Raw genomic sequence first — 25,204 nt, 5'->3', positions numbered from 1 at the left:
GGAGCCGCCGCCGGGGGGGGCGCGGCAGCCCCGGGAGCGCCCGCCCGGTGGGAGCCGGGGCGGGGCGGCACGGTGAGGGGCGGCGCTCGGGGCGGGGCGGCCCCGGGAAGCGCCCGCCCGGCCGGGGGGGGGGGAGGGGGCGCAGGACCCCCCCGGGGCGCCGCTGCAGCGAGGCGCTTCGGGAACCTGCTGGAGCCTGCGGACCCCCGGCTCGGGCCGGCCGCGGCGGGCGCTGAGCCCCGGCCCCCTTCTCCCGGCGCTGCGGCGGGTGGGGCCTTCTTGTGGTTTCCCAGGCGCTCCTGGCTTTTGTCAAGCACCTGGAAAACGCACAGAATGCCTGATAGGAGATCTAGTGCCGGGTTTCAAAATCAGAGTGTTTTTGTTAGTATAAACGTGCCTTTATTATATAAAGCACTATGCAACGCCCCTTTCCCCGTATAAGCAGTTTTGAAGGCCACACAGGGTATTTACCGGAGTGATTGATGTGCGCATAAACAGACATCCAATCTTACGTTTTGCTTTGCAGACTTAACTTTAAGAGAGCAGTCTCCCACTGACTAGCTGTCTTCCGTCACAGAATAATGTCTCCCAGGAAAGGTGCATGTTCCAGCCTCTCAAACACTTAAAACAAGTCTCAACAAAGTATTAGAAAGCCCTTTGGGAGCTGTCTCGGGTGGAAGTAGATGCAGAAACTGGCTCTTGCCGCCATGCCCCCTTCCACCCTGCTTGGCCTTACCAACGCTTACCCAGGCTCTCCCATGCAGTTCCCCAAACGATGGGTGCCAGCGATTACCCAGCGAAGGCTGGGGGCTAGAGCTCAAGGGTGGGATTTACCCCACAAACACTGGTTATGTTGCCTATCGTTGCTCATCCTCAAAAATGAGTAATCCAGCAGAATTTTCATATCTGACTTCTATGAATGCCAAGGTGAAAATTACTCTTGTATAGAGCCAAGGCAAAAACCTACCACCCAACTGAGTCATGACTTCCACTTTGAAGACCTTGGGAGCTGCTTGGTGCGTTTCAGTTACAGATGGCCCACTGTGTCTAGAAAACAAATTGGAAGTGTGTTTAGAAAACATTTCAAGGAGCTTTCACTCATGCTAAAAGTGATTTCTCTGAAGTGTTGTTCTAGGCCTAAATCCTAAATTTCTAACCTTTAGGAACATAATTTCACAACTCTACGTTCCCCAGATGCTTTACCCACAATGCAGCAGCTTCATTTAAATTAAACAACATTAATTCCTCAAGTAAGTACCTATTATTGTAATTGTGGCCTCCTATTCTTGCAGGACATAAACACATCTGAAATGCATCAATGCGTTTATTTCAGCAGCACCTCTGTCGAGAAGGAAAGTGGTGCTCTGTCTATTTTGGCAAGAGAGAGGCTAAGTGGCTTTCTCAAGGTCACATAAGAGGATGTTAGTGGCAAAACAGGGGATTCAGCCAGGAGGTCTTGAAAATCTTAGGCAGTGACCTACTACTCTCTGGAGGAGCCACCTTTTCTGTCAAATTACGGGCTGAAGATCAAACAGAAACAACTTGCCCAAACAGGCTGCTTCCACTCAGTTCACAGCATCTCACCCCACCACACCCCTACCCTGTTTTCAGTTTTAGGCCTGCACCATCCTGAGACAAATTGGCCACATTCGGGCACTTGTCAGGAAAGCTGGGAGCCCTCTCCCTACGGAGAGAGGAGGCTCTCACAGGGCTGTGGGCCAGTGGCTTTGTCCTAAGCACGTAGCTGGATGCTTCGGCTGAATTTGTCATCAGCAAATTGTTTATACTGAAATAATCAGATTTTAATGAGCCCAAGAGCAAGTGAGATGACATCTCAATGTGCCGCTGTTATCAGTTGCCTGCAGCCTTCAGGAAACAGATCTGCAGTGGAGTGACATTTTTCATGACCTGAATCAGAGCTAAGGGCAGATATAAGTAATCTGATCCCCATTCTGCAAAGCCCGATGGCCGTATTTAATTTCATACCTGTAAGCACAAGGAGAGTTTCAGTCCCAATGGACTGGCCTGAGCTGATCCCTAGCTGGCTCCTACATGTTGTGGGGAGACATTCACTGCCTATGCTGCATCCCTGGCAGGATAAAACCATGGCCGGGGACTGCACTGAGGGAGTCCCTGCTGCCCAGGACGCCCATTGCTCACCTTTCATCCTCAGCTTCTCGCCACTGCTCAGCTCTGGTGCAGCAAGTCAAGGGTGGGATTGCGGCGATGGGCCCGTGCAGGGAACCTGGGGTCAGAGTCATGCCAGAGGAGGACATGCAGGACAAGACAAACCTCTCCTTTCTTCCCCTAAATCCTGGGTAATGGCCTACCTCAAACCTCTCCTTTCTTCCCCTACATCCTGGGTAATGGCCCACCTCTAGTTCAGCACATCTAAGCTTTTTGCAGGCCTGGGAAATCTAAAGAATAAAACTAACTTTTTATTTTGGAAAAAAATTAAGTTCTAAAACAATAGGAAACAAGAAAAATAGAGAATTCACACAGCAAACTTATGATAATGTATCAGGCATCTTCTCATTTGCTCCTTTGTGCTTCCAGAACCCTGTTGATTTCAGCTGGGGTCTCCCTTCAGGGCCAGCACCCCAAAAAGAGGTTGTAAGATTTCGTCCATTATCTCCCAAGCTTTGTCCGGTTCAGCTGGGCATCACCGTGACTGCATGATCAGCTGTAGGAAGCCACCCTCCCCTGTCCTCCTTTCCCCCTAACATTACTCAGGAAAACTGCATCCATCCTCTTTGCGAGTTGTGCAAAGCAACGTCTCTTTGAAGAATGACAAATTGAATTACTTAGCTCAAGCAAATATCCTTGCAAGTCTCTGATATTTTCAAATCCCCATGGAAATGTTAAGCTAATGTTAAATTGATCAAAACCCTCTAGCTTTTAGCCCTGAACTATTTTAAGGAGCTTCTTATTACATTCTTCAAAGCAATTAAAAGACAAACATATGTGCACGCGCACACACACACACACACACACACACTACAACTCAATTAGGCTGAAAAGTAATATTTGAGGCAAAGCTAAACTCACATTTTTAAATTAAACGCAGAAATTCCCCTAATAAGCAATCTAGGGGGAGGGGAAAGCAATATTTTGAAAATATTCTACATATTTGGTCTAGAAGAGCACCTGAAAGTGTGCTTGATGCAAGTGGGTACCTGCATGCATGCTTACTCTGGGAATAGAGGGTTTTTTTTAACCAGTATTAGTCACTTTTGGTATGAACCGAGCCCACCTAACACAAGGTGTTTAACCAGAGGCTCCCTTTCATAGGCTCATCGTCCTCATCTCCAGCTGCAGTCACTGGAAACAGAGATGTATATTCAAGGGCAACCTGAATTGCTGAATTGCTGGGTGCCTGTTTCTCTCCATTGATTAGAAGGCAAGTGTAAGATGACTATGGTCTTCACTTGCACTTCCCAGACAAATGTCTAAACTAAGATGGAATCGAAATGGATGCCAGTGTCAAAGGCAGGCCCTGAGCAAGGCTGTAGGCAGCAGCACGACGGCTGCTGTGCTGCCTTTGCTGGCAGGTGTCCCCTCAGTGGGCAGCGTGCTCCAGGTCGCGTGCGGCCGCCCTGGCCCTGCCCGCACTTCTCTCCGCACTTGCTGCCTCCACAGCCAGCTGGCTGGCAGCCGCGTGTGTGCTGCCCCGGCTCTCGGAGAAACCCTTCCTCAGGAGCTTCAGCTTCTGAAGTCTGCACTAACATACAACAACTAAAACCAGCCACCGACTGTCACCTGGGCTTTGGTGCTAGGTCACATTTGAAAACCAACCTTGGGCTCGCAAGTATCTTTAGGGAGTTCAGCTGCACCCTGCCTCTCTGCGCAAGCCAAGAGCCACCCAGTTTCTGCCTGCATTTGAGCATCCCCCGCATCATCTCTCTTCCGGTGAGGACTGGCCCCTGCATGGAGCAACATGGGGGCAGGCCCCAGCTCCCGAGCAGGATGACGCCAGCGGTGCCCGGCACAGGAGTTGCCTCGCCGGGCTCCCCGGGACCGAGGCGATGTGCAGAGCAGACAGTGTGCAAGCACTGGACATAGCCGTGATAACCGGGGCTGATGCCGCTAGAGGTCAGTGTCAGGTAAGGAACTCCCGCACGCGCCAGACAGTCCGTCCTGCGCACAGGCCCTGCGCAGCTGGTGCTGGCTAAGTTGTTATTAATAGCTAAAACCCCTCTCTTAAATGTCTTTAAATAGCTTAAATATCTACTGTACTTTCTACAAGATGGCTTCTTTTAAAAAGAAAAACTAGCCATGAGTGTCAACAACAAAAACCAGCTGAGGGTAAGGAGCCTGGAAAAGTCTACCAGGCATGATGTGGATTCCCAGGGTACGGCCCCAGCTGTGCTCAGGGCTGCTAGCTGGGCTCTCTGGTCCACAGCTATGAATCCCAGTCTTTTCAGTGCCTGCCTGAACATTTGTGAAGTTTCAGCGAGCAGAGCGCTAACAGTATCCTATTTCAGGCAGCACTGCAATCACACATCTCCTAACATGCACATGACAGGCAAGGAGCAGGCCGGCTCTGCCTGCCGGGCTCCGGCAAGGTTGGTCCGGGAAGCTTTGCACAGAGAGCTGGATCACAGCTCACTCTCTGGCAGCAGAAACCCTGTTACTTCCTGATGCTGAAATGGCATTTCCAGCTATCTCTGACAGTTTGTTTTTATTACCTTCAAAGCCTGAAGGAGGAGAAAAGGTGTCAAAAGATTAAAGGCTGCCACACACTTATTAGAAGGTGTCTCAGCATAATTATTTGGGTATTCACTGGCAGATGGCAGCGCACAACCAAGTTCATTATACTCCTCTGCTCTGAGGCATAGATTTCGTGCTAATACTTTATAAAGGTAGATTTCGCTCATTACTTTGATCACAACCTGTCAGTGGAGCGGCTCCTGGCTCCCAGCGTGAGGAGGGGCAGCGGGGAAAGGTCATCACGTGACTGCAGGCGCAGAAGATCACAGTCACTGGAGGCATTAGTGAGGGACTGCTAGGTCATATCCCAGGCAAAAAAGCTGAGACCCAGCTCTCTCAGAGCTAAGAACTGCCCTTTAAACCGGGTCACTATGTAATGGTGTGTGTGAGAGAGATGATTAGAAATACATATTAATAGCACGCATGCATTGTGGCTGAATCCAAGCTGTTAGGTAATCACTACAGCGGCAATACGCTTTATCCACATGCTATTCTGGGTGCAGAGGATGCATTGTATTCCACTGCCTTCCCTCTCTTCAGTGCAATCGTATCCTGGAGCAATGACCTCATTGAAAGAGGCAACTGTCTGTCCCTGAATGTCTGACCTTGATCGTTTGCAGGCTTGTCTTTTAGTCAGTGGAAAATCAATGAAAAATGTACAAATCTGGTGAAACATGATGCACTCAGAAATCACCCTATGCATTTCCACCCCTCCCTCTTACCTCCCTATCTATAATCCACTGCTTCTAAAATAGGCTAAGAGTTAAGGGAAGTGAAAGTGAGACATTAAAACCAACACTCCCCCCCAAAACCGTGGCTCTGCAGTGAGATGGACAATGACATCTTGGCAAGTTGTTGATCTGATGATTACAAATGGGTGAGAGATGATCCCAGTGAGACAACACTTTTCTGAATAGGAAAGTCTACACTCTCCTCATTCATACAAAAGTCCATCACCTCCTAACAACTTGTCATTGCAGGAAGATCTCTTTTTTTTATGAGAAATCAGTTTAAATGAGGCTAACACAGAAGTCAGCATGAATGGGTGAGCATTATGAAGCACTGAAGCTCTCAGATACATTTGCTGGGGCCTTACGCAGAGATGTTTGAATAATTCGTTGCAAACTGGGAAACTGTGTGAGCATGTATGGGTGTGTAGACCTTACCGCTCACCTTTTCTCCTGATTTGATGGCTTCTGTTTTAGTGTAAATGTAGCTCATTATCCATAGAAGAGTCCTAATGCCAAGCCTAGCTTTTCTCTGCTAGCAGTTAGCACCAAGCCATGCTGTACCATGCCAGTTTGCATCAGGTAAAGATCCAGTTGTCTGACTGTTAAAACATAGGGCTGTTACAAACCCATTGTATTACATCCAGACCATTTTCTTTTCTACTTATCTGCCCTCAGACACAAACCAAACTGCTTCCCATATTCTTTAATGCTTTGTATAACTTCAGTATTAGGTCAAAGGTCTGAAACATCCAAGGGGGGGAACAGACCAGGAAAGACAAAAGGGCACCGCACGCAATATCCTTCAGGCTACCCAGCCTGTCCAAGTAGTCTTACAACCCATTCAGATGCTATTTGTGTGCTATGCTACATGCAAGTAATGGTAGGAAGAACACTGGAGACTGATACATGCAGAATAGCAGCAGTTTTAATATGAAGATGACAGCACAAACCAGCTAAGCACAAGACTAGGAACACTGCAAACTCTGTAGCAGATTTTGGAATAAGGGGACTGAAATCAGCAGCTGATCAGCAGACATGCAGGGAGGACTCTACCATTTCTCTCTGTTCCTTCACTGCCACATGACGTGGAACATGCCACTTCATCTATGGTTCCCCTGCTTCAAATCAGATATGATGAATCTTTGAAAGTGGAGCCCTAGCTGCTCTGGATATAACAAATGAAAGGGCTTGAAGAATTATTAACTACTGTCCTCTAACTATCTGAGTAAACAACCGTTCCTCATCACCTCTCGGACCATACCTTCTGGCAAGCTTTTTTTTTTTTTTTTAATTCTTCCTACCCACTGACTTCCTTATTGAAAATGTTATTGCCTCACATTTAATTTGACCTCCCACCTTAAAGTGTGTTAACATCAAAATGTTCACAGGAGACATAAACATGGCTCGTTTTCCAACAGATCTTAAGTTCCCCAGCTTTTTGTCCTACTGCAAAATGGCTCCCTTTACTCAGGCCTTAACTGGAGGTGGCTGTTGGGGAGCACTAGGTGCCCAGGATGTTTTTGAGCATATTTCCATGGCCGATGTTTTCAGGAGCTGCAGCTCACCTGGCCTCCCCTGGCTGCCCTGCCTTCACCAGGGCATGACCAGGACTCCAGCGGGCACGGACGCCAGCGCATGGGTGGGTTTGGTGCCGTAAGCTCTGCACAGAAGCTGCAAGCAGGAGGGTCCCTGCATGGACCCCGAGGAGGCAGCCGAGGGGAGCAGAGCCCGCGGCCTCCGGGCCGGGCCGGGCCGGGCCGAGCGCCCTGGTGGCTGCTGCCCTGGGCAGGAGGGTGGGCGGCCTTCAGCACCTTGGACAGCGTCCGCGCCCCGCGGCCGTCAGCACCTTGGACAGCGGGAGCGGGGCCCCGGGCCGGGAGAGGGGCTGCCCCGGGGGAGCCGAGACCCGACCCCGGAGCGGGGGGGGGTCCTCGGGGGGAGCCGAGACCCGATTCTGGTGCGGGGGGGGCCCTCGGGGGGAGCCGAGACCCGACCCCGGAGCGGGGGTCCCCGGGGGAGCCGAGATCCGATCCTGGTGCGGGGAGTCCTCGGGGGGAGCCGAGACCCGATTCTGGTGCGGGGGGGGGGCCCCCGGGGGAGCCGAGACCCGACCTCGGAGCGGGGGTCCCCGGGGGAGCCGAGACCCGACCCCAGTGTGGAGGGGGTCTCCGGGGGGAGCCGAGACCCGACCCCTGTGCCGGGGGTCCCCGGGGGAGCCAAGACCCGACCCCAGTGTGGAGGGGGTCTCCGGGGGGAGCCGAGACCCGACCCCGGTGCCGGGGGTCCCCGGGGGAGCCAAGACCCGACCCCGGTACCGGGAGTCCCCGGGGGGAGCCGAGACCCGATTCTGGTGCGGGGGATCCTCGGGGGGAGCCGAGACCCGATTCTGGTGCGGGGGGGGGGGCCCTGGGGGGAGCCGAGACCCGACCCCGGAGCGGGGGTCCCCGGGGGAGCCGAGACCCGACCCCGGTGCAGGGGGTCCCCGGGGGAGCCAAGACCCGATCCCAGTGTGGAGGGGGTCTCCGGGGGGAGCCGAGACCCGACCCCGGTGCAGGGGGTCTCCGGGGGGAGCCGAGACCCGACCCCGGTACGGGGGTCCCCGGGGGAGCCGAGACCCGATCCCAGTGTGGAGGGGGTCTCCGGGGGGAGCCGAGACCCGACCCCGGTGCCGGGGGTCCCCGGGGGAGCCAAGACCCGATCCCAGTGTGGAGGGGGTCTCCGGGGGGAGCCGAGACCCGACCCCTGTGCAGGGGGTCCCGGAGGGGAGCCGAGCGCCGGCCCCGATGCGGGGGTGCCCACGGCGCTGGGGTCCGCCCCGCCGGGGGAACCCCGCCGCGCCGCCGAGCAGCCAGAGCCGCCGGGTCCCGCAGGCGCCTGGCGCGGCCCGGCCCGGCGCGGCGCCCCGGCGGAGCTCCCCAGTTCCGGTCACGTTGCCGCCTGTTTACGGCGCGGCGGGCGGCGGCGGCGGCGGGGCCGGGCCGGGCGAGGCGGGGCCGCCGCAGGCAGCGCGGGCAGCGCGGCAGCCCGGCCCCGCGGCCCGGCCCGGCCGCCCCATGACGCCCAGCGGGCGCCCGGCGGGGCCCCGCCGCTCCCCCCAGGTAAGGGACCGCGGCCGGGCCGGGCGGGGGGAGCCGGGGACGGAGGCGGCGGCTGCGGGGCGCTGGGAGCGGGGAGCTGCCGCCGCCGGGGCCGCCCGCGCAGCAGAGCCGCCCGCCGGCTCCGGCAGACAGATCCTGCCGCAGGAGCCAGCGCAGACCCGCTGCCGCCCGAGGGGACGTGCAGCCGGGCTGCGGAGCGAGGGAGGGGAACGACCCCGGTAAAGGGTCTGGCGCGCATACGGGGGGAACTTCTCCTCCAGAAGTTGCCTAGAGCCCTTCTTTTATCTCTTCTAGAAGTTGCTTCACTCTGTACATAACCGTTGATGGCTCATTTCTCCTTCTTTTGCCGTGGGAAAGCAGTTCAAAGTACAGCAAGGCTCTCTGCTCATTTCCACCGGTAGTTAGAGAGTTAAGTGTCTGTAGAAGGACTCTGTTGGAGATGAGACAGCTCTGCCACAAAATTTCCAAAGTGCAGGATCACACCACGGGGATCACCCACTTAAGATTATGATTGATGCAAAGTGTTGATTGCGGGCCAAATCCTGATCTCCTGACAACGGGCAGAATCCTTAGTTAATTCCCATGAAGCCAGCAGGAGAAAACACGGCCTTGCTTTCAGCAGTTGCAACCAAATGAAAAGCTTTAGCTTTGGCTGTTAGTCAGCCTGTCACATTTAGAGAATTGCTAGAAAACACAATAATTTATAATCAGCATTTGTATTGATTTAGTCTTTAAATAGACACTGGAGATAATGAATAACTAATAGGACTTTGAGTGTAATTCTGCCTCTAATGAAATCAAGGAAGGTTTCCTACCGACTTTTCCAAGGCCAGGATTTCACCTCTGTTTTCTATCCCTGGCATTGCCACCATCTCTGTGACCTTCTGCAGGTTTCTTAGCTTTCTTCTGCCTTATTTTCCTCACCTTTAAAAAGATACCTGCTTCTGGACGTTGTTGCAAAGTTTAATGTGCGTGCTTGTATTCTCTGAGATCCAACATTAGGCACTATCAGTTTCTAATGTATCAGAGTTTATGCCTGCATGTTTTAATATGGCGGAGAGGGGAGTCATTACTGGCAACCACAGCAGGATGAAATTTGTTACCTGTGTCTGCAAACTTTGCACCCCGACTCCTGGTTAGTTTGCCGTTTATGGGGGAAAAATGATCATGTGAATAAGAACTGGATCTTGGCATTACAGTGTTTGTGCTAGGGTTGTATAAATACAAAAACATATCTGTCTTTGAAATGTACTGTCAGGAAGTGAGGTTTTCTTACACTGAAATTTTGGGATTCAGGCTGGTATAAACAAAAACTTGCGCACAGTGTTACCTCAGAAGGAAATTCTCAAACAAGCTGCCTATGCAATGGAAATTAGTTCTTAGTAGACTTGAAATTAAATCAGTTATTGTAGCTACTATGTAAAAGGTTGGTTGTTTCATTTGTTTTACAAGATATAAGAATCTTGATAAATTGGGATGAAACTGCAAATCTCACTACAATATTGCAGTAGTACCTTGAAACATCCAGCTGAGATCAGCACTCCCAAAGTGCTTTGTCTCTGAAACATTTTAGTTTCAAGTTGGAAAAGGAGGACTGAGGGGGGGGAAAAAAATCTCCATTTTAGAGATGAGGGGCAGGAACACAAGGCGGCCTAGCGTTTACGGTTGTACCCATGATCCGCCAGCTTGGGAGGCTGCAGGGAGCAGCGGCCGTGCCCCGAGGAGCTGCCTCGACTGAGGTGCCAGCCCACGGCCCAGGCTTGGACAACCTCTACCAGCAAAGGAACACGTGGAGTCGGAGCTTGCCGGGAGACAGCTGAGAGTAGCAAGAAAGCTCTCTTTTTCAGGAAACAGCTGTCTCAGGCCCCTTCTGGAGCAGCGTTCAGCTCCTATACCTGGTGAATATCTCTGCATTTTCATGTTTGTGGGATTGCATTTGCCTTCTGACTCCTCCTGTGAACTGTGTGTGCTCAGAAACCTCTCACTTATTTGGCACTTAAGAGTTGAGGATTGAGGTATTAAAAGCACATTTTAAAAGCTAAATATCTGGCCCAGAATGCCCTGCCCAGGGGGGAGTCCTGTGCTCACAGCCTTGTCATGTCAGCAAGAGAAACTTTCCTCAAAAGTTCTGTGACGTGGCACTCAGTCCCCTAAATGTCCTATGACGTTTAAGTGCCAAAGTGCTTCACTTTTAACGTGGTACTCATTCTGCAGCATCACCAGCAAAACCCGGGGAGAACCTGTTCCATGTTCAGGGCTTTCTGGAAAGGGACCACCAACCTTAAACCAGGGAAGTTTTAGCAAGGTGGGTAGAGCCAGGTGCAGCCTTTGCTGGCAAGGACAGTCCTTGAGCCCTTGATCTTCTACTCAGCTCAAGTGCTGATGCAGGTACTAGTGGAGCAGGCTCCTCCAACAGCAGAGACAGCAGCCAAAGCTCTGCAGGGAGAAGGGACCAGCTCAGACTGAAGGCATCACCTTTGAATAGGGGCAGAATCACTGTTCAGCTGATGGTTGCTACTTTCTTTCCAGCTGTCTATATGCAATCAGGAACTCAAGGGCACAGAGCATCCTCTCAGACTAAAGAATATCACTTACCCTTGAATTATTTTGAATGAGGTTACTTCCTAGAATTTTTACTGTTTTGAGGAGCTATATATGAGGTTACATAGTACTCAGTCACTATGAAAGTTTCCCCCACCAGTTGTTTTGGCAAATTAGAACTAAGTCTAGAAAAGAATAAAAGAAAAAAGAAATAGCTAAAGCAGCAGAGGAGGGACCAGCGCAGGTTTACTTCCACTCCCTATTATTGCTTGATGCAGCACAACAATCCCTTTTGGGAGCTGCGCTTACGAGGCTGGTGTGAGAGGAGCTAACATTTAGTATCCCTGAGAGCGATAACCTGAATCGCTGTGCTTTGGCTCCCATATCTGTTAAATGGGCAGAAGGTTCCTGCCTCCCTTCATTGCGTAGCAGTACGGTCATCAACATTTGCTGGGTGCTTCGAAGCCCTCGGCATAGGGAGCCTCAGCATTATTAGCCGGGAGATGCAATGGCTCTGTAAAGCATTTTTAAGTCAGCCAGCAGCAGCAGATAATCCTTATTAACTGCCAACACCTCCCAAGTGATTTTGCAGTGTGAAGGGTCCAAAGGCACTGCATCAAACTAAATGCTGAAAGTGCTATTGCAATCTCTGCTTGCCTTGAAAAGCAATGGAGAAAGAATTAGGTGCTGAGAATCAGTTTTGAAGTGCCTTAGGGTAGTGGACGGAGACAACCTCAGCAAGGCAAGGGTTCATTCACTGGGTTCTGGTAACATTAGAAACACTTGAAGGCTTACAGATGCTGTTGAAACTTCATACTGAATTGCTGCTTCATTAACAGCTATTGGCTCTTGCACCATTACTCGTAACAGAGATGTCTAATAGCTAAGAGCAGCAGCACATTTATTCCTTTAACGTGGAAGCAGTTGGAGCTTGTGAGAGACTGGCAGCCCCTGCAGCATGCTGGTGACGACGTAGGCATGCCCATGCGTCCAGGTCATTGCGCGTGGCCCCTCCAGCCCCCTCTCCGAGGGGCACACAAGCCCTGGTAGAGATTTCCACATCTCCGCTCTCAGGCAGCAGCCCGACCGCCTGCTTTGGCGTCATTCATCATGGGAATTTCACATGCACATACCCCATAGCAAGCCAATAGCTATTCTAGGTCAGAGGAGCATTTAGGAAGGCACTATAAAGAAGCCCCTACCTAGGGGGCAGGCTCTAAAAAGCTTTATAAGCAGGAAAATCAGTCCCAGCAGAATTAGGGCTTTTAAAAGCTTTAGGGCTCAAAGATCAGCACCCGGGCAAACAGCCTCTGAGCCACTTGCAGGAGCATGAAACACGCTGCAGAATTTAAATTGCCTGAGGACCATATTCTACTTTCATCCCAATTCCCAGCAACATTATTCTATTTACTTTAATAACTCCAGTTAGCACCTAGGTCTCACATGGCAGTTTGCATCAGTAGTTCTCAAAATGCATCACCCTCACGTTACAGGCGTGGAAGCAGACAGGGTGATTTACCGAGTACCACAGAGCAGAACAGCGGTGGCAAGAGGGGAACAAATCTGTCAGTACCCGACCTGCGAGCAAACCACTGGGCCACCCTGTTCCCACCAGCTGTCATGAGGTTCCTTCCTGATTTATGGTGGAAGTGAAAAGAAAACACTTAAGCTTATTGGAGAGTTTGGACAAAATGTGGTGTTCGCGCACAGACATGATGCCTCTAATATTGCTACCACAGGCCTGAGAACTGTTTCTCAAGGGAAATGGTGAAAGTCACTTAGAATAGACAAAGCTGATCCAAAACCACTAAGTATTTGCCATAATAGTCTTGAAAACAGTTCATTCCCCCACCCACCCCCACTTTTTTAAGCATGCAGGTAATGCATTCAAGCTTTTTATTTTCCAAATTAGAGACAAAAATCATATCTCTGAATTCCAGAAAAATCCTTTTTTGACTTTCTTTACAACTTGATGTTTATGAACACCACTATTCATTTGCAAATGAAAAATTGCATTGGCAGAAGAGGGTAATTTTCCACTTAAAAGGTGGGGAAAGGTTCAATGGAAAATTTTCAGCCATTTCTACTAAAGACATTTCAACTAGATAGTATAAAATGCTTGAAAATAGCACTATGTATCCTCCAGGGCTTTGTCCAACCTACTTTCTGATGTTTCTAGGGATGAGGTTCTACAACTTCCTCAAAGAAACTACTCCAAAGCCTGAGACATTGCACTTCCACAAATCTCTCCCCACAGTTGGGGCTGGCAAAAAGGCGTATTTGGCCCTCTGCCAGATAGTATGGTTTGTATTCCTGGACTATGCCGGATGACAGCTTCTGTAACTTATGCGCTGGCACAAATAAACGCATCCTCACCACCACTGCCTTTAATGAATTACCCTCACTGCTGTCTCTGACACTGCAAAGGAACACCAGCTCTCTTGGAAGTTACTAAGATATAGACATTTAAATCTTGGCTCTTAAGGTATCATCAGGAAAGCGTAGATGACTTACAAGACTTAAAAAGTCATCTTGCCACACAAAAAATGAGAATGATTAGGAAGTTAAGTCCAGAGTTAGATTTTTTTTTCCTCCCCTTGATCCATTTTAAAATAAAAAACACAGACTACATGTCCTTAAGGTTCCTGGAAATGCTCGTGACTTCTTTACACAGAGCGTATGAATCTCACGTTCAGGCAGGTAGGAATAAGCAGGGTTATTTTCACCTGCCCTACATTGTTCCATGGGGAAGCTTTAGGTTGGTATCAATCATACTTCCCCAAATAAGCACCTTAAATGAGAAGCAAGATTTTTGTCCCTATTGCCTTAATACATTACACTGGCCCTTTTCATGCTTTTCCGTAGCATGCATGGGGTAAACACTTGCAGCATTTCATTCCCAGAATAGCAGAGCCATCCTAAAACTAGTAATTCCATTATTTTGCCTCCAGGAACAGCTCTTGGGGCAAAAAAAAAAAAAAATAGCAAGTGACAATCCATCATAAGTGCCAAAGCTAGTTCACTTTACTCAATTTTCTTATTTTAGGCTTCATTCAGGCTCCTGCAGACTCAAAACCAGGCTGCAGCCTTTAGTGACAGCAGCATAAACCCTGATTACCTCTCAGAGGGAAGGGATGCAGTCAGGACACACATTTCCCTTGTGCACCTGGAGCCATGGCTTTGGTTTGACCCCCTCAAGAGAGAATTACAAGAGAACACAGTGTCTTTGTGCAGCTATTTATTTACTTGCCAGTTCAGCATCTCCCCTGGATCCAAACAAGTTGCTGGTGCTTCCGTCAGCGCTCCAGGCACGGTGAACCTGCTCCAGCGTCGCTCCTGGAGAGGGACGGCTGCACCGGCAGCGCCCGGCTCCGTCCCCCCAGCCCCCGGAGGAGCAGCACCACTGAGCAGAGGGGGGCAATTTGGGAGAACCCCCCGGGACACCCGTCCACGGCTCGCAGGCAGCGCTGGCCGCAGGGAGATGCACTGCTGTTTCCAAGCAGAGCTCCCTGCACACGAAGCACTCCTGGAAAGCAGAGGGGCACAAGCTCTTCCGGGGGGGGGGTTTATCCCCCTGGGAAGCAAAGGCCGGGGCAGGTGCGTGCCACCCTCCCCCTCGCCGGGGAGCAGGCGCTCGGAGGCTTGATTTTAGGGCTTTCACAAATCTTTAGAGGCCTTGGCGAGACCAGAGCTCTGAGCTGGGGGCGTTGCCAAGATCGCTTACTTTGGAATCAGGCTTAAATGCAGTTTGATTTGATGTAGGATGCGGGAATTGGCTTAAATGTCCTACATTAAGGAACCGGGTGTGCTGTAAACATGAAGTAAAGTTTCTATAGAAAGAAAAATAAAGTCAGACGTGGATGAATAAAGAAATGGAAACAGCTTCCCAGCGGCAGATCGATGCCCGCTGTCCTTTAGGCTGGCTGGCCAAAATGTGCCAGACCTTGTGCACGGTTTGCTATAGATAAAACGTTTCCCTCCCCTCCGGGTTCGATGCAAGGAATGAGGATGGTTTCCCCATCCCCACGAAGCGGTGTTTCCCGGGACTGAGGATGCTTGCGGAGGCGCGTTTCCGCCCCGCAGCGCCGCGGCCCCGGCGGGCAGCTCACCCGCGCGCCGGGGCTGCCGAGTTACCGGCGAAGCCGTTTCTTCTCCTGCGAGACAACACGAACCTCCTCGCCACGTAACGCTGGCTGGGTTGGACGGAGCCTCTTGTTTTGCTCGGGTGCGAGATCCCTCGCTGCGGTGCTGCTCCCTGGCAGGTGGCGCGGCCAGTGACAGCCGGAAGGGGCTCCGGTGCAACGGCCGCCGGGGGAGAGGGCAGCCCCCGGCCCAGATGCAACCTGCTCAGCCGTGAACCAGGCTGCCTGGGGCCAAGCGCAGGGCAGAGCTGCGCCGCGGCCGTGGAGGGGTCCGGCACTGGGGCTGCGAGGGGCCCTGGCGCCCTCCCCGGGGGTACCTCGTGCCCGCGGAGCTGGTTCGGCCCCAGCCGGGGACGAACCGCCTCGGCGCCCGGCCGGCTCTGCCGCTCGCGCGCCCCGCTGCCCGCCTGATGGCCAGCCCTCTCCGCTCCCCGCAGGCCTGGCCCGCGCATTCGGTTGCGATGGAGACCGTGTCCCTGGAGCACCAGATCCAGAGCGTGCAGCGACACATCGCCTTCCTGAAGAAGGAGCAAACGGAGCTGCTGCACGACCTGCACCTCGAGATCCTCCGCCTGCAGAAGCACTGCTCAGGTGAGCGGCCGAGCCCCCGCGGCGCTGCCCGGGGCTGGCCCAGCGCCGCGGCTCGCGCTGCAGGGCGTCCCCGCCGCTCGCGGGGAAACAGCCCCCTGGGCTCCCTGCCCGAGGGCCGGCAGGGCCCGGAATAAGCTGGAGCGCGTCGGGCATCGGGCTGTCGGTCGCGCGAAGCACCAAGACGGGGACGTGGGGCGCCCAGGCGAGCCGGCCGCTGCGGCGCCGGTCCTGCTCCACGCCGGGAACGGCGGGCCCCGCGCGCGGTCCAGGAGCTCCCCCCGGCCTCCGGCAGGCGCCCCGGCCGGTCTCTGCCCCGCGCCCCTCCAGCTCCCACCCTCGCCCTCATCTCTAATTCAGCGATCGCTAGCCGCCCGCCGTCCCCCAGCTTCTCTCCCTCGCCGACTCCCGGGCAGCGGAGACGCGTCTGCCTTGGGAGCATTGCCTGGTTTTCCCCGTCTCCTCCAAGCTTTTGTCGTGCTGCTTCTCGCTTTTCCTTTACTAGCTCCATCTGCAGCCTCTGCAGACGGGCGAGCGAGCCGAGCTCTGGCGCCTGCAGCAGGCGCAGCACTTCCGACTCCCCCAGCGGCCGCAACGAGGCCGGTAGCGGCCGGGCGCCGCGGGCGGGCAGGGGCGGGCAGCCGCGTCCTCCCCCGGCTCTGCGCGGGGAGCGGCGGCGGCGAAGCCCCCCTCTGCTTCGCAGCTGAGCTTGGCCGTGTTTTGAGCGCTGTCACCCGCTCTGGCTGTTTCTCCGCAGAAGAGCGGAGCTGGCAGCTCCGTGTTGTGGGCCCCGCGCGGCCGCCCCGGGGCCGGGGCCGGGGGCAGCTGGGGCAGGACAGCGCTCCCGTGACTCGGCGGCCCCCGCTTCTAGCCGGAGAGCGCAGCAAAATGTTGCGTTAAGGGCCAAAGCCCGCTAGATGCTTGGCCGCCAGGCGAAGCGACCCTGCTCTGCGTCCTGCCGGCGGTCCTTGGCCACACCAGGGCTTTGGGCCACACGGAGGACGGGGACGGGGACCGGGACGGGGACCGGGACGGGGACAGGGACGGAGACCGGGACGGGGATGGGATGGGGATGGGGATGGGGACGGGGACTGGGATGGGGACGGGGATGGGGACGGGGACGGGGACGGGGATGGGGACGGGGACGGGGACAGGGACGGGGATGGGGATGGGAACGGGGACCGGGATGGGGACGGGGGTGGGGACGGGGACTGGGATGGGGACGGGGATGGGGACGGGGACGGGGACGGGGATGGGGACCGGGATGGGAACGGGGATGGGGACGGGGACTGGGATGGGGACGGGGATGGGGACGGGGACGGGGACGGGGATGGGGACCGGGATGGGAACGGGGACCGGGATGGGGATGGGGATGGGGACGGGGATGGGGATGGAGACAGGGATAGGGACGGAGACCGGGACGGGGACGGGGATGGGGACGGGGATGGGGACGGGGACGGGGATGGGGACGGGGACGGAGACGGGGACAGGGACGGGGACGGGGACGGGGACGGGGACGGGGACGGGGATGGGGACGGGGACGGAGACCGGGACCAGCACCGGGACAGGGACAGGGATGGGGACGGGGACGGGGACAGGGACCAGCCAGGGCGCAGAGCCCCCGCCAGCCCCTCCGAATCCACGCAGACCTCGTGCCGCGTCGCCGCCGCCGCGGGGACCGGGGACGGGTCGGCTTCGCTGGGCGAACGCTGCAGCCCACGGCCCGGGGGGCGCGCAAGGGCCCGCAAGGCGCGACGTGCCCACGCTCCCCGCCACGCGCCGTGGCCAGCGCCGCCGCGGAGAAGAGCGAAGGGAGGCAGAGGCCTGCCGGGGCGCCGCGCCGCCCCGGGCCCCGAGCCTCCCGACGTTGCGTTACCTTCTCGGTTAGCGGTGCGCCCCGTTCCCCCGGCAGAGCAGCCTGAGCCCAGCGCCTCTGCCGGGGGGTGGCGGCGATGGGGTTTGGAGTCACCGCCAAAGCAGATTGAAAGAAAAATGTAGGGCAAAGATTAACCGTCGGAAGTCGGTTTGGGGAAAAACGCTCCAAAACAGCTGAACGCTGCTGTCGTCCCCCTGCTTGTCCTCCCGCCGCTGCCGGTGCGCCGCGCCGGGGGTGTCTGCTAAGTGCCTCCAGGGCGGCTCTCCGCGGAGGTCCGCGGGCTGGAGCCAAGCTGCCCCGGGGGCCGGCGCCTGCGGGCTCGCGCGGTCCGGGATCGCTCTCGCTGGCCCCTAGCGCCTCGGTCCGTTTTCAGACCCTCAGAGTGGTCCAGCAGCTCTCTTAGACGGCCTTGCCGGCGAAAGCATCCCGCGACGGGGCAGGACCTGCCGCTGCTGCCTCCCGGGGGCAAAGGGCCGTGTCCGACGGCAGAGCTCAAGGCTGCTTAACCCCACCACAGAAATCACCAGAAACGCTGGGTTTTGCCTCAGCAAGCCCTGTCCGGGGTGGGGGGCCGCGGGCCGGCGCCGCGGGCTGCTCCTTTCTGATGCCCGCTCCACCTCTCTTGCAGAGCTGACCCACGACCTGGAGATCAAGGAGCTGGAGGCCCGCCAGCAGGGTAAGGTCACCGGCGCTGGCGTGCCACCAGAGGAGCGTCGTGCGGCCGGGGCGAGGAGTGGGCGTCCCCGGGTGGGCGGGTGTCCCCAGGTGGTGTCCCCAGGGGGGTGTCCCCAAGTGGGTGGGTGTCCCCAGGTGGATGGGTGTCACCAAGTGGTGTCCCCAGGTGGGTGTCCCCGGGTGGATGGGTGTCCCCAGGTGGTGTCCCCGGGGTGGTGTCCCCAAGTGGGTGGGTGTCCCCAGGTGGTGTCCCCAGGAGGGTGTTCCCAAGTGGGTGGGTGTCCTCAGGTGGATGGGTGTCACCAGGTGATGTCCCCAAGTGGGTGGGTGTCCCCAGGTGGGTGTCCCCCCCGGCGACAGGGCCTTGCCTGCAGGGGACAGGCTGCCACTGGGAAGGCGATGAGATGTCCTCAGTCCGCCCTCCTTGAGCCGCCCTTTGACGGCCTGGGTTTGCATTTGAAAGGGAGCATCCAAAGGGTTTGCTCCCCTGCCGCCTTTTACCCAGCCCCCCGGCCGGGAGCAAGCGGCAGATGCAAAGCCCTGAGCCCCAGGAAAGCAAACAAGGAGGTTATCAGCTCCCCGCCAGCCCCCTCGCCTGTTTGAACCATCCTGATTGCAATCAAGAGGCCGATTCAGAAAATCACCCAACACTCTGTGTTCGTCAGACAATCGGTTTTGCCCCTAGAATAATCTTCTGCATTCCAAAATAAGGGTGGGGGGAGAAGTCTTGGTGCACGAGAAACATTTGCAAGCTCCAAGCAGGATCCCTGCGGCCGGCGCCGTCGGGCGCCCTGCCGGGACCAAGGCTGCGCGGGCAGGGGAGAGCCGAGGGCTGGCCCTGCGCTCCGCTCCCCGGCATGGCTGTTGGCTCCCCGCGCGGCTCGTCCGGCCTCTCCTTCCCACGCCGCCCTCGTGTCGGCGCCTTCTCCGGAGGCACGTGCAGCCCCTGCCTCGCCGCAGGGCGTGCGCACATGCGTGCACACACACGCAGGCGTGCACACACATGCACGCGTGCACACACACACACAGGCATGCACACACACACATGCACATGCACGTGCACACAAACACGTGTGTGCACACACACACTCACACGTACACACACACCCAAGTGTGCCCACACAAACACACAGGCGTGCACACGCAGGCATGCACACACACACAGAGGCGTGCACACACCCCCATGCATGCACACACCCCCATGCACACATGCACACCCCCCCATGCATGCACACACATACACACACATGCACACACAGAGGCATGCACACACACGCACAGAGGTGTGCACACATACCCAGGCATCACACACACATACCCATGCGCATGCATACACACACACACGCACACACACACACACCCCCATGCATGAGCACGCACACCCACCCACCCACCCATACGTGCACACACACACACCCATGCCTGCACACCCACACCCACCCATACGTGCACACACACACACCCATGCCTGCACACCCACCCACACACCCACACCCACCCATGCATGCACACACACACACCCACGCACCCACACCCCCATGCATGCACACACACACACACACACACACACGCACACGCACATGCACACACACACCCCCATGCACACCCCACCGCGGCGCGGGCACACCCAGGCACACAGCCCGCCGTGCCCTGCGGCAGCCCCGGCCCCGGGCAGAGTCCGCCGGGCTGGCGCCGAGCTGGCCGCGTTGGGCAACCCGGCGGGCTGCGGACTCTGACCGGGCCCTGCTGCCAGCGCCGAGCCCGCCCGGACGGAGGGGCGGACGGACAGACGGAGGGGCGGACGGGGACGGGGACGGGTGGGCGCAGAGCGGCGGCGGCTGCCCGGCCGGGGACACCCCTAGCCCCGCTGCGGCCAGCGACCGGGCTCGGCCCAGAGCCCCCTCCGCCGCCGGGGCCGCTCGGCCCTGGACCCCCGGGGGTCGCATGCACTGGCCTCGTCGTTGCCGCCTGCAACTGCCTCCCTTCCCGGCTTGGGGTGAAGCACGTTTCCTCTGCAGCCACCAGCCCAGCAGCAGCCTGCCCAAAGCCTCCTCGCGCCCCGCTTTCTGCGCCGGGTGCTGGCCGGCACCGGGAGAAGGGCTCGGCCAGGGCAAAGACCCATGACTCGCGCCACCGGCGCCCAAGCAGGCGGGTACGGGGCACCGGGCCAGGACGCTCGCACCCAAGCAGGCGGCTCCTTGGGAGCTGCCTGTGGCACCCGGCCTCTTTCATACACCCACAAAGAAATGTGTGCATGTATGCATGCATGTTGCTAATAAATATGTACATGTATGGGTGCACACCGCTAATAAATGCATACATGTATGCATGCACATCGCTAATAAATGCATGCACAGAAGCATGCATATTGCTAATAAATGCATACATGTATGCATGCACGTCACTAATAAATACATGAACAGACGCATGCATGTTGCTAATAAATGCATACATGCATGCACATCGATAATAAATGCATACATGTATGCATGCACATCACTAATAAATACATGCACAGACGCATGCATATTGCTAATAAATACATACATGCATGCACACCACTAATAAATGCATACATGTATGGTTGCACATTGCTAATAAATGCATACATGTGTGGGAGCACATCGCTAATAAACGCGTGCGCAGCAGCATGCGCATTGCTCCCCAGTTCTCGGCCGAGCACGGCCCGACCGCTCCGTAACCCCGGACTGACGCTCTCCCTCCCCTCAGCGGGCGGTGGAGTGTCCCGGCAGGAGGCCAAAGACACCAAAGAGCCGGGAGCTGACGGTGTCACCCGCGCTTGGCTCTTCTCTCCCAGGCCATAACCCCCCCGGCGGGTCAGCTCCCGGTCAGGACGGGAGCAGGGCGGAACGGGCGGCGGCGGGGGGATCGGGGCCGGCCCGCTGACCGCCTGCCCTCCTCGGCCCCGCAGACGCCCTCGACCGGGAGCTGGAGGAGCGGTGCCGGGCCATGGCGGCCCGGCTGCAGGAGCAGGAGAGGGACAACGCGGAGCTGCGGCGGGAGCTGCGGCGCAAGGAGAGGCTGGTGGCGGCGCTGCGCTCCCGCCTGCGCAGCGAGGAGCGCGACTTCCTGCAGGAGCTGAAGCGCCGGAGCCACCGCGCCGCCGTCCTCGACGCCGAGCTGCAGCAGCGGGCGCAGGCGGCCGCCCGCCTCTCGCTGCAGCTGCAGGCCACCGCCGCCGCCGCCCGCCGCCCACCGCCGCCACCCCGGCCCGCCCCGGCCGAGGGCCGGCCCCGCGGCCCCCGGGGACCCCCGCGCCGGGGCTGCGCCCAGCACCCCCCCCCGCCGCCCCCGCCGCCGGCGGGCGACGAGCCCGACGCCATGCCCGACCCGGCCCTCTTCCTCTACGCGGCGCGGCGTCGTGCAGCCCCCCGCCAGCCCGCCGGCCACGCCGCCACTGCCGCCGCCGCCGGGCCGCGGGAGCCCGGGGGGCAGCCAGCTGGGGGGCACGGCCCCAGCCCCAGCCCCGGACCAGGCCCCCGCCGTGCCAGGGACCGGCGCTAAGCGCTGCCGCCGCCGCCGCTGGAGGCATGTCGGCCTGGCGCGGCCCAGCGCGGACCGGCCTGGCCCAGTGTGGCCTGGTGCGGCCCAGCCCGGCCCAGCCCGGCCCGGTGCAGCCTGGTGCGGCCCAGCGCGGCCCGGTGCGGCCCGGTGTGGCCTGGTGCAGCCTGGTGCGGCCCAGCCCGGCCCAGTGCGGCCTGGTGTGGCTCAGACCAGCCCAGCCCGGCCTGGTGCGGCCTGGTGCGGCCCAGCCCGGCCCGGTGCGGCCTGGTGCAGCCCGGTGCGGCCCAGCCCGGCCCAGTGCGGCCTGGTGTGGCTCAGACCAGCCCAGCCCGGCCTGGTGCGGCCTGGTGCGGCCCAGCCCGGCCCGGTGCGGCCTGGTGCAGCCCGGTGCGGCCCAGCCCGGCCCAGTGCGGCCTGGTGTGGCTCAGACCAGCCCAGCCCGGCCTGGTGCGGCCTGGTGCGGCCCAGCCCGGCCCGGTGCGGCCTGGTGCAGCCCGGTGCGGCCCAGCCCGGCCCAGTGCGGCCTGGTGTGGCTCAGACCAGCCCAGCCCGGCCTGGTGTGGCCTGGTGCGGCCCAGCCCGGTCCGGTGCGGCCTGGTGTGGCCTGGTGCGGCCCAGCCTGGCCTGGTGCGGCCTGGTGCAGCCCAGCGCGGCCCGGTGCGGCCTGGTGCAGCCCGGTGCGGCCCAGCGCAGCCTGGTATGGCTCAGACCAGCCCAGCCCGGCCCAGCCCGGCCTGGTGCGGCCCAGCCCAGCCCAGCGCGGCCTGGTATGGCTCAGACCAGCCCAGCCCGGCCTGGTGCGGCCTGGTACGGCCCAGCCCGGCCCGGTGCGGCCTGGTGTGGCCTGGTGCGGCCCAGCCCGGCCCGGTGCAGCCCAGACCAGCCCAGCCTGGCCTGGTGCGGCCTGGTGCGGCCCGGCCCGGCCCAGTGCGGCCCCGGGCGCCGCCGGGAAGGTTTCGCTCCTCGCGCGTCCGCAGGCCCCAGCGGCTGCCCGAGGCCCGAGCGCCCGGACGGGCGACGAGCCGCTGCCGACACAGCCCCGCGGCCCCGGTGCAACCTGGCTGCCGCCAGCCTCGCGGCCTCGAGTGGAGGCTGCAGAGCCCCTCGGTACCGAACCGCTGGCGAAGCCATAGCGCTGGCTGCCGACCCCAGGGCAGGGAGCGGGGGGGGGCGATCCCCCTCGCCGGGGCCCCTCCTGCCGGGACTCCCCATCGGGACCCCCCCCAGGCCGCCCCTACCGGGACCCCCCCCCGCCAGGACCCCCTGCCAGGACCCCCCTGCCCGGCCACCCCCACCGGGACCCCCGCCTTCCGGGACCCCCCCCACCAGGACCCCCCACCGGGATACTCCTGCCAGGCCCACCCCCCCACCAGGACCCCCCCCGCCGGCCCCCCCCCCTGCCGGGACCCCCCGCCTCTGCGCGCACCCGCGGGCGCAGCTGCCTGTACCCACGCGCGGCTGTGGGGGCACGCGTGGGTGCGCACACTCGTTTTAAAGGCAAAGCGCTGTATGGTTGCAATAGAAATCATGTTGGAATAAACTTATTTTAACCTTTGTATTTATAGAAAGCGAGCCGATGCCATCGAAACAGAACAAGGCAGCACCGCTCCTTCTCAGGCGGCTGCTGACGGCAGCGGTGGCGGGGGACGACGGCACTGCCCCCCCCGTCTTGGCGGTGCCCGCAGCGGGGACGTGAGCGGGGCGCAGCGCGGCGGCGGGGCAGCGTGGAGCAGCTGCGGCTGCAGCAGCGCCCGGTCGGCGTCCTCGGCGCGAGTGGCGGGCTGGGAGCCCCCCGCGCACCGGCCGCCCCCCGCAGCCTTCGCCCGGCTGCTGTGCAAGGGCTGCAAGCTCTCCACCGGCTGGCTTCGCTCATCTCCTCGTTTTGATGATGATGATGATGATGATGATGGCAGCGTTTCCTATCGCTCCCCGGGGAAGGGCGTTTGTAGCCAGGTGATGGTGGCCACGCGGGGCGGCGCAAGGAGGCATCTCCATCCCCATTCTGTCCTCATCCCCCTCCTGTCCTCATCCCAATCTTGTCCACATCACCATCCCCATCCCAGTTTTGTCCTCATCCTCATCCCCATCCTGGTCTTGTCCCCATCTCCAACCCCGTCCCGGTCTCATCTCCATCCCTGTCCCCATCCCAGTCTTGTCTCCATCCCTGTCCTGTCCTGTCCTGTCCCCATCCCAGTCTTATCTCCATCCCCATCCGAGTCTTGTCTCCATCCCCGTCCTCATCCCATCCGAGTCTCGTCTCCATCCCCGTCCCCATCCTGGTCTCATCCCCATCCCCAACCCTGTCCTGGTCTCGTCCCTGTCCCATCCCCATCCTGTCCTGTCCCCATCTCGTTCCATCCCATCCCGTCCCATCCCATCCCCATCCCGCTCTCATCCCCCTCCTGTCCCCATCTGGGTCTCATCTCCATCGCCGTCCCCGTCCCCGCTGCGGCAGGGCTGCTGCCCCCGGGCTCCGAAGCACCGCTCGGGCAGGGCTGGGGGGCCACGCCGCCCCCGCCTGTGACCCCCCTCGCCTTCTGCTGCCCGGGGCGAAGCGCAGGCTGGTGCCAACGCAGGCGCCGGGCACGAACCACGGCCGAACCTCTCCCGGGGAGGCGCCTGCCCCCGCCGCCCGGACCCTGCTGTGTCCAAGGGACCCGCTCCGGGCCCTGACGAGGACAGCGCCATCGCCGCTCCCGGCCGGGACACCCTGGCTCTTCCCACGCCCAAATCCGGCTGCTCGCTCCGGCGGGGGCTGTGTGGGGTCCTGCCGGGGCGCTGGCACTGGCCGCTCGCCCCATCCCGCAGGCAGGCTGCTCCGCGGGCGCCCCCGGCCCAGGCCCGTGGCAGCCAGCACCTTGGGCCAGCGGGTGCAGCAGGGCCAACAGTGGGTGCAGGGGGGGCAGCAGTGGGTGCAGCTGGTGCAGGGGGCGCAGGAGGTGCAGTGAGTGTAGGGGGTGAAGGGAGGCCAGCAGCGGCTGCAGGGGGTGCAGGGGGTGCAGGGGGGCCTGCAGGGGGTGCAGGGGGGCCTGCAGGGGGTGCAGGGGGTGCAGGGGGGCCAGCAGCAGCGGCAGGGGGTGCAGGGGGGCCAGCAGCGGCAGCAGGGGGTGCAGGGGGGCCAGCAGTGGCTGCAGGGGGTGCAGGGGGGCCAGCAGCGGCGGCAGTAGGCGCAGCAGGGCCAACAGTGGGTGCAGAGGGCGCAGGGCTGCTGTTAGGCGCCGGGATGCTGCTGCCGTCGGCTTTGCTTTCTAACCAGGGGCTTTTCCAAATGTGCTCTCTGAACACCCGGGGCTTGAGCAGGGGGCTGCGCTTCCGCGC

At 59.0% G+C, this 25,204-nt stretch overlaps 1 protein-coding gene across 1 annotated transcript; it reads left to right on the top strand.

The window, feature by feature from the left end:
• The first annotated feature begins 8,470 nt into the window (after nt 1-8,470).
• Nucleotides 8,471-21,886, top strand: CCDC92B (coiled-coil domain containing 92B). The gene is made up of 4 exons (XM_068910577.1): nt 8,471-8,539; nt 15,660-15,813; nt 18,315-18,362; nt 21,294-21,886. The coding sequence occupies exons 1-4, from the start codon at nt 8,495-8,497 to the stop codon at nt 21,884-21,886; spliced, it is 840 nt and encodes a 279-aa protein (XP_068766678.1). The 5' UTR covers nt 8,471-8,494.
• Nucleotides 21,887-25,204: the final 3,318 nt, after the last annotated feature.

Source organism: Struthio camelus, chromosome 16 (assembly GCF_040807025.1).
Source record: "Struthio camelus isolate bStrCam1 chromosome 16, bStrCam1.hap1, whole genome shotgun sequence".
Lineage (NCBI taxonomy): Eukaryota > Metazoa > Chordata > Aves > Struthioniformes > Struthionidae > Struthio > Struthio camelus.
The sequence above is the reverse complement of the archived record's forward strand: the minus strand, read 5'-3'. Positions and strand labels throughout refer to the sequence as shown.